Source organism: Dicentrarchus labrax, unplaced genomic scaffold (genome assembly GCF_905237075.1).
Source record: "Dicentrarchus labrax unplaced genomic scaffold, dlabrax2021, whole genome shotgun sequence".
NCBI lineage: Eukaryota > Metazoa > Chordata > Actinopteri > Moronidae > Dicentrarchus > Dicentrarchus labrax.
Genome location: NW_026136707.1, coordinates 7,079,484 through 7,087,966, shown reverse-complemented (window position 1 = coordinate 7,087,966; position 8,483 = coordinate 7,079,484). Strand labels below are relative to the sequence as shown.

At 37.7% G+C, this 8,483-nt stretch overlaps 1 protein-coding gene across 1 annotated transcript; it reads left to right on the top strand.

Annotated features, from left to right (window-relative positions):
- Positions 1–5,865: 5,865 nt before the first annotated feature.
- Positions 5,866–8,242, top strand: utp11 (UTP11 small subunit processome component). The gene is made up of 8 exons (XM_051407513.1): positions 5,866–6,067; positions 6,253–6,314; positions 6,450–6,552; positions 6,684–6,803; positions 7,283–7,376; positions 7,485–7,615; positions 7,772–7,882; positions 8,003–8,242. The coding sequence occupies exons 1-8, from the start codon at positions 6,008–6,010 to the stop codon at positions 8,084–8,086; spliced, it is 765 nt and encodes a 254-aa protein (XP_051263473.1). The 5' UTR covers positions 5,866–6,007; the 3' UTR covers positions 8,087–8,242.
- The last annotated feature ends 241 nt before the right edge of the window (positions 8,243–8,483 follow it).

The following is an 8,483-nucleotide window of genomic DNA, read 5'->3' as shown; positions in this document are numbered from 1 at the left end:
TTTTAATTAAGTTCCCGAAATAGAGTGTGGACCCCTAGGTACTTTTGAGCTTCTTTCAATCAGCCAGTCAACAAATGAATAAATTAAGATAGACAATGAACATATTTTTAGTGATATCAACACCTGAAATCGATCTGCAAACAAACTAGATTTCAAAATAAAATGTGATGTTTTTATGTAATTCCAAAAAGCACTCTGATACTGGTCTTTTGCTCAAAGCTGGGTGTTGACCAAACTTTCATGGTAGTGGAGCGTACTCCCTCCTGACCCACAGCTATAAAACTGTGAAAATGGTGCAATTATTTTTTTTAACAATTAATACATCCTGGAGTTACTGATGGTGGATTACATGGGTTTTGGCCACACTTTGCTTGGAAAGTCTGAATCTTTTACTATCAAATGACCACTGAAGTAAGAAAAGAGGAACCTCCAGGATTGGCTTCAGACTTAGAAATATGTTGTGTAGGTGTTAAGTTGAAGGATAAGCCCAAGTTAAGGTCAGGGTCAGTGCTACATATTTTGTATAGGTTCCTTTTTTGTCCTTGGTGTTGTTACTTGATATCCTCTTGTCCTTTAGACTAAATGTTGTTTCAGACAAGATAGTATTCTGAGAGAAACATTTAATACATGTAAAAATTTGAGCATTAAATTGGTGAAATTGAATGGCAGCAAACAGCCTCCATATAAAACAACTCATATTAGTGTTCGATCTTCCATATCTCTCTGTATTCACTGTGCTCTTAAATGGCCTTTGTTGACCATCCTTCCTAAACTCTAGCATTACCAAACAGGGTAAAGAGCAACCCAGCTGTTTCACTTCCCTATATTTTACAGTGTGGATCCTTTCTCCAGTCCTCATGTTTCTGTTTTGTCATGACTCAACCAGTTGGAGTGACGTTTATCCTGGATGCAGCTGGCTGCCGTTTTGTCATACATGAAATTATTTTTCATTTGAGTCATAATGGTATCAGTCTGTGCCCACCCTATTAAAACACAATATTGTTGGCAGAAACATCACCCCATAGGTTAGACAGCATTGTTCTACTGTTTTCCCAGGACTCTAAGGAGTCAAAGTGGTTGCCAGTATCCCGCTTACTCACCATGTACTCGCCGTGGTTGGCGTTATCTGCTGTTACTCAAACAGAACAACATTAGTTTGACCCATATGACACTTTGTAGACTGATACCAAGACTGTAGTCATCCAGACGTAATATTTTCAGTTGTTCCTTACTTAGAAATGACAAGAATTTAGTGTTTCACAAATAATTGTGTTCATTGAGGAGTAAAAAAATATCTACAAGGCCAATTCAACTATTGTCCTACATACACTTAAGGCGGTTTTATGCTCAAAATCAACTAGCTCCTACGATGTGTTATCCAGCCGGGCAAAATAGGTATTCAAGAAGACCACAAAGGAAGGCCAGAGGAAAAGTGTGCCATCACAGAGAGGGACAAAACGCATTTTTTTCCCTCCTGGATGTAATTCATAATGTTGCACTCGTGTATACACAGCAAGTGTCAGAAATAGCTGTGTGAATATTGAAAAAGAGAGCTTCTTACCTTCATACACCTGGCCAATCTTTGCTTTCAACTAAAGCAGAATTAAAAGCATTAAAACACTATTATGTAAAGGTCTGATTTTAGAAAAATAAGTGCAGCTGCAAAATGTTACACATGAAATATCTCATTGAACATGGACTTTTTTACATAACTGCCTGAACATGTGACTCTTATCTTTCATGGTCCTGTGACAAGTGAACGAGTACTGGTGTGACCCCTGTATTCCCCACAACCCCTTAATTATAAATTCTAATTTTACACTCTGAGGCGTGGTCCTGTTAGACTGCGTGCAACAAATTAGAGGATAGGTGCCTGTCAATTCATCAAGGCAGAAATGGCCTGATGACTCCCTTACTGTTTTCTTCATCGTAAAAAGGTTAAGAGCTCTTCTTACCTACTACATCAAACATCTCTCTGTTTTAGTTTTGAAAAACAAGTTAAAAGGTTAACAAGGGATTAACTGAGTAATCAGCTCAAAGCATGAACATTTATACTGAAGAGAACATACATTCTTTTCCAGATAAAGTGTCAAAATGGCCCTTTAAATGGAAAAACTGATCAAATTTAACTTTATTTAAGATGTTTTCTACCCTAGGCAAAGAATATAATACAATTTAAAACATACTTTATCTTTTGAAGCATCGTGTGAACAGTGACGATGACGTCTCAGGTGACTGTCATGCTCTGCTAAATGAAATTAAAATTAGTGCTACACTGTAAACCTTCAACTTTTTCTTGAATGTTTCGGAACACCTGAGTGAAATTAACTGTAATGGGCATCATGGCCTTGAGCAGCAGACTAATGAGGCAATTACATTGTACCACTTAAGTTATAAGTAGGTATTACTTGTAACAGAATGTGTCTGTTCTCACCACATGATGGTGAGTGGAAATTGTGGCATGCTGCTATTATGTGATAAAAACATTATTTCATGAAATGGTGTAATGCACAAAACAAAGGGAGTATCAATATAGAAAATACATTTACAATGTTTTTGTAGCTTTAGTAAGAAGATGATACAGGGGGACGTGTGGAGTCATAATCTCCAGACAAACCATCAACTGAAAGACCCTTTTGATGATGTTGGTGATAATAGTTTTTTTTACAGAGCACTTGAAGCATACTTTGCCTCAACCCATCCACTTCTCACCACTTCACCGCTGTGATTGTCTAGAGTATAAAACAGGTCAGGCTACAATATACACTTCAAAACTCAAGCAGGGAAAATAAGCACCGTATTGGCACTTAATTGTAGACAATTTCTGTTTTACAGAAGTTTGTGGTTAAGGGACTGTGGTGAGAATCCCACCCAGGAGTGCACCTACTGTATGGCTGGGGCATTCGAGAAGTCAGATAACCTGTGGTTGAAGTATTCAGATCCTTTCCTTGATCAAAAGTAGCAATACTACAGTGTGAAAATACTTTGGTGGATCTACTTTTAACGACTTTATACTGTACTGTAATTAATCTTTTCTGTAATCTTAGCTTTTTGTGAAATACACACTTTTACCTGTTATCAGTTATTTTAATTCAATCATCTGAGTAGATAGTAGACACAGCTGGTAGGGTTAGAAGGCAAAAAAGTTTGGAATCCCTGGTGTAATCTTTGAAAATGCATTGTGCTTAATCAGTTTACCATATGTCTCTTTATGTAAATTCGTAATCTGAAATGTGATGAGTAAATGTCGCTGTGTGCAGTAGTATAAAGAAAATGGGAATGAGTGAAGTAACTGTACTTAAGTAGAGTCATTAAGTAACTAGTAATTAGTCATTTCCACTACTGCTAATAATACCTTATTTAATTATTGAATTGAATCTTATTAGAATCTGTCTGATAATGCCTTGTGTGAATTTTAGGAGATGCAACTAAATAATCACACAGGAGGAACTTCTGGCTCATGCATTTTTCAACTGGGCTGGCCTGGCTGCTCGCTGCAGATGAGGACCAACCATGGTCAGGGGAGACATACCAAAGCCCTGAGCTCAGCCCAAGTGCAGCAGTCTTACAATATGTCAGCAGTGTTATTTTTACAGGGCCATATTAGAAAACCAAACGGATCTGCATCTGCCCCACAAGGGCATTCCTCCATTGCTGACCCTGAGCAAACCCACAACCTCTTGTCCTCCTGCTCTTGCATCAGCTTGTTACAAGCCCCTGATTTCCAAAGTAGTATTTACCCCTGTCGTGGCTCACCAGGCATTTCACTTGTAATGATAAATACTCCCATGAATTAAACAGCAAGGAGCCAAGTAAGTCAGAACGCAGACATTTAACCCGTAAATCCTGGTTGCCTTCTGTGTCTGTCTAGTTATACACGTTAAAGGGTGAGTGGATCAGTCGAGCCGTGGGCTGAAACCTTTCACGGAACCGGAGTCATTAGCCATCAGACTGATAAACAAGTCTGTGACATAATGTGGAAACACTGATCCCATTCATAGGTCTAATCACCCACAAAACATTCTGCATGCCGTGCAAATCTCACACATATAAAACAAATTCCTTGCGGTTGGTGGGGGGATAGTAAGTAGCCATGGGGGGAAAATGGCTGTTTAGTGGAATATCACTCTCTGTCCTACTGGCTTCTTCTCACATCCACAGAGAGTTGGGAGTCTGGGTGAGATTAGGGAACTGGTGCCGTTGCGGCTTTGTCTTTGTCTACCCTCTACCCGAAATATCATGTCAGGAAGTGGATAGTCTTTTCCCCCAGAGTAGAGGGGTGACCCCTGTGTCTTCCAAGTTCCTGCAGCACTCTTTTCCTCTCAAAATGGAGAGAAAAAAACTGTACAGGCGCCCTTCATATATTTATATCTATTGTCTTTGCATGACGGCTAAATTCACAGTCTGTTAGTTCTACCTGTAGGATCCATACAACAAAATATTTGAGTTCAAATGAGATGATAGTAATAACATTCACACACACACACACACACACACACACACACACACACTCAAACAGGAAATAAACTAGAGACTTTCTGTGTAATCTCTTTTAGGTCTATTGGTCTGGACATAAATCAGAACAGGGGTCTGGAAACATGCAATAAATGTCCATGTTGGAAAAACATAAACTTGTTACCAATTAGTGTTAACTGTGCGCTCTGGCAAATGCAAGCCCTCATTATAATGACCAAAATCATTTTGTGTATGAACAGTGAAGGCAAAATATATTAAGTCAGCAGCATTGTGATAACCCTCACTTGTTTTAAGTGGTTACTGTGCCAAGCCCGGCTTGTATACAACTTGAAAATGGCAGATACCAATTACATTGGTCTTCTACTTGGATAAATATGATTAAACCCATTTCCCTTTGCCAGTAAGCCCTATAACGCAATGTTTGTGGACTTGATTATTTAAAGCCAAATAAATTATTACCCCACTCTGAACTTAAATGACATCAGCTCATTAAATAAGAAACATTATTAAGGAAATTGGGTGATTAAGTTGTTCAAATGTTATTGTTAAGTAATTTCCCCCTGGGATTTTGAAAGTATTTCTGATTCTGATTCTGATTCTGATTGTATTTCCATCCATTTAATCGTTTCTAAATTATTAATTCACATAACTGCAGGGTGGAGGACATTTTCAGATCCTTAACTTAAGTAATAGTAGCATAAAACAATAAGAAAATACTTCAAGTGAAGGTACACGAAAAGGTCCTGCATTGAAAAAGTAGAAGTATAGAAGTATTAGTATTAACTTAAGGCATCAGTAAGCAGCTGAACAGTCCCTGTGAATATTATGCAATTATATACAAGACAGTAATGGATTAATATAACCGACATGTAAGATACATTTTTATGTTGAGCTGGTGAAGACGGGACTCATTTTAGTAGTTAAATTCATTGACTGGAGTGGAGTAAAAAATGTGTAGTAGTGTGAGTATAAAGTAGCATCAAATGGGAACACTTAAGAAAAGTAGAAATACTTTAATACCGTATGTAAGTCCTAAGTACAAAACCTAAATGTACTCAGTTACTGTCCACAAGTGGATACTATGATTCCACAACCAAAGGCTCGTACAGCAGCAATATGAAAGGTTGGATAACAGTTTTAAAATATGTGCAACAGCACCACCTACTGTTAGTTACTCGCTTCTGCAACCCTTAGCGTTAAATTCAAATGCACTTTATTATATCGAGAAAATAAGTAATTTCTTTCTGTTTTCTCTAAAATAACAAATGCTACTCAAATTGTTTTTTAAATGTAAGTATATTGTGATATTTTAAGTATGAGTTGAGTTGCGAATCTGCGGACGGGGAAGTGAACAAACAACCGGCTCTGAACGAGGCAGGAACCCACGTGTTCAGCCAGCAGGGAAGCACTAGAGCTGGAGCAGCACTCAGGTTTCAGTGTCTCTATAGCTTATGGGTGGAAAAAAAAGCCCTAAATATACCTGATTTGACTCAACTACTTTACTTTATTACACTCGAGGACATTTTCCAGAATGTCTTCGTTCAGGAAAGCGTTGAAATCCCGGCAGAGGAACCATCATGAAAGATCTCAGGTGAGGATTTCAGTGTTTTGCTGGCTAGCTTGTTAGCATGCTCCTGTACTGTGTCACTTTTGAGAAGTCTATAATGATCGTCAAGCTAATAAATGTGATGTAATGTTCCTGTTAACACACGCCGTAATAAATGCTAATGTTGATTGAGTATATCTTGTCTTAACTGTTTGATTTTGCTCTCTCAGCCTGGTTTCAGGAAACATCTGGGATTGCTGGAGAAGAAGAAAGACTACAAACTTCGTGCAGAGTGAGTTAAAGACATGTTTTGGGGGTTTCCAAGCTTTGGATACAAAATGATCTCTTTTTTTTTTTTAATGTTAAACATGCTTGAGGAATAAGTCTTGTAATGAGCTCACATTGCCATTTCTGTGTTGTTTTATAGTGACTACCACAAGAAACAAAACACTCTTTCTGCTCTGCGAAAGAAAGCTCTGGAGAAGAACCCAGATGAGTTTTACTTTAACATGATCAGCTCTCAGCTGCAGGTGAGATTAGCTTTATCATCAGAGCAACAATAAGAGCATCTTGATCCAATAATCTACTGAACAAAGAAAATACAGTTGATCTAAATTCATAGCATTTAATGTGAGTGGCTAATTTTGTGGCATGTTGACAGGATGGAGTTCACGTCGCCAAAAAACCCAAGGAAGAGGTGGAGGTGACAGAGGAGCAGAAGAAAATGATGAGGACGCAGGATATTAAATATGTAGAGATGAAAAGAGTTGCAGAGGCTAAGGTAAGTTTATATTTAAGTGTAAAACATTTATTGGGAACCTCTTGTGACTGACTTAAGACAATTTTTTAAACTTTGGAATTAAAGGACAGAACTTGAATTGATAAGAACTCATTCTTATTCAAATGGCATGGATGTGGTTACTAACTTCTCAAATTGCTCTTGGCTTTTTTAAACATTAACAATACAACGTGGCTAAAGCGTAGAAAGGGCAAAATATCAGTTTTGTGACATCTCTTTCACATTATGTGCAGATAATTCATAATTATATAGCAGAAGTTGTTCCCCTAGAGGAAAGCAGAGGTATTTGCCAAAAATCAGTACTAGTTTTCCATTAGGGTTATTGTTTACAGAGCTTCTACTGGAACTGTTGCATATAGTCTGTGTTGAGGGAAACTGAAATTACAGATGTTTTCCAGCCAATACCTTGGCTTCTGTTGTTGCCTGCTGTCATCTTTGTGTATTTATCCCTTTGCTTTTAGAAAATTGAGAGGCTGAAAGGAGAGCTTCATCTTCTGGATGCAGACAGCAAACAAAAAAACAAGCATACATTTTTTGTGGACTCTAAAAAAGAAGGTACATTTAAATGCACATCAGATAAGATATCATTGTCCTTGTGGGCTGGTTATTAGGTTATCTGAGAAGCTGAAAAGTTTTAATGAAAGTTTTACTGTGTCTCCTCAGTGCACTCATTTGACCTGGCAGACCACCTCAACACAGCTCCTGAGCTGGTGGACAGAGTGTACAACAGACCAACTCTGAAAACTCTGGAGACGAAGAGCATACAGGGAGCTGTAGAGCCTCACAGTATGAAGGTCTGTATTTTAATGCATGTGTAAGCTAATTTCTTGTGTGTCCCTCCAGAGCCTCTGTCAACTATATGACATATGTGTATTGAAAAAAAGTGTCATAGTTTTATATATATTCATATTGTGGTGACTTAAGCTGCTTTTTCCTCACTCAAACTGTAGAAGTTGGCCAAGCAGAGGAACCACCAGTATAAAATCCTTTCCCAGAGGATTGACAGAGAAAAGAAAATGTTTGTAATCACCCAGAAGATTCAGACCCGCAAGGACCTACAGGTGAGAAATGCCATGTCTTTAATCACAATAAGCCTTTTGGTGTCAGTTTCATTTGCATTTCAGTATGAACTGTCAAATCAACATTAAGATCTTTTTTTTTTTTTTTACTCTGTGCATCAGGATAAGAACAAGAAAGTGAAGGTAAAAAAAGAAACCCCCAATGCTGCAGCTATCTACAAGTTTGAGGCGAAGAGGAAACGCTGAGAGGGAAGTAATCATCATCATGCTGAGAAGAAATCAACAACTTTGCCAGACATGAGATCATTTTCTTTTTCTCAAATATTGTTGCTACCACGCAGTTTTGTACATATTTCATCAAAGACTTTTAGTTTCTTTCAAATAAATATCAAAAGAACATAACATTTTTGTGGTTTTTTGACTTCCATATGAATTGTGGTTGACCGCTTTTGGTAAAGTAGTTAAATCAATTTTAATTTTGTTATGTTTTTTTTTTTTTTTTTTTTTTTTTTTGCCAATGGAGAAACTTTAAAAATAATAGACTCAAACAACAGTAAAATAAGGGAAAGTGGCCTCACACTGAATTTGAGGATGTTGTATGTGCTCCGGTCGGCATCAAAATTGTGGCAGTATATTGTATTCT

Coding starts and splice junctions, on each gene's coding strand:
- utp11 (XM_051407513.1), top strand. CDS start 6,008: ATGTCTTCGTTCAGGAAAGCGTTGAAATCCCGGCAGAGGAACCATCAT. Junction 6,068..6,252: donor ACCATCATGAAAGATCTCAG/GTGAGGATTTCA, acceptor TTGCTCTCTCAG/CCTGGTTTCAGGAAACATCT. Junction 7,377..7,484: donor TGTGGACTCTAAAAAAGAAG/GTACATTTAAAT, acceptor GTGTCTCCTCAG/TGCACTCATTTGACCTGGCA.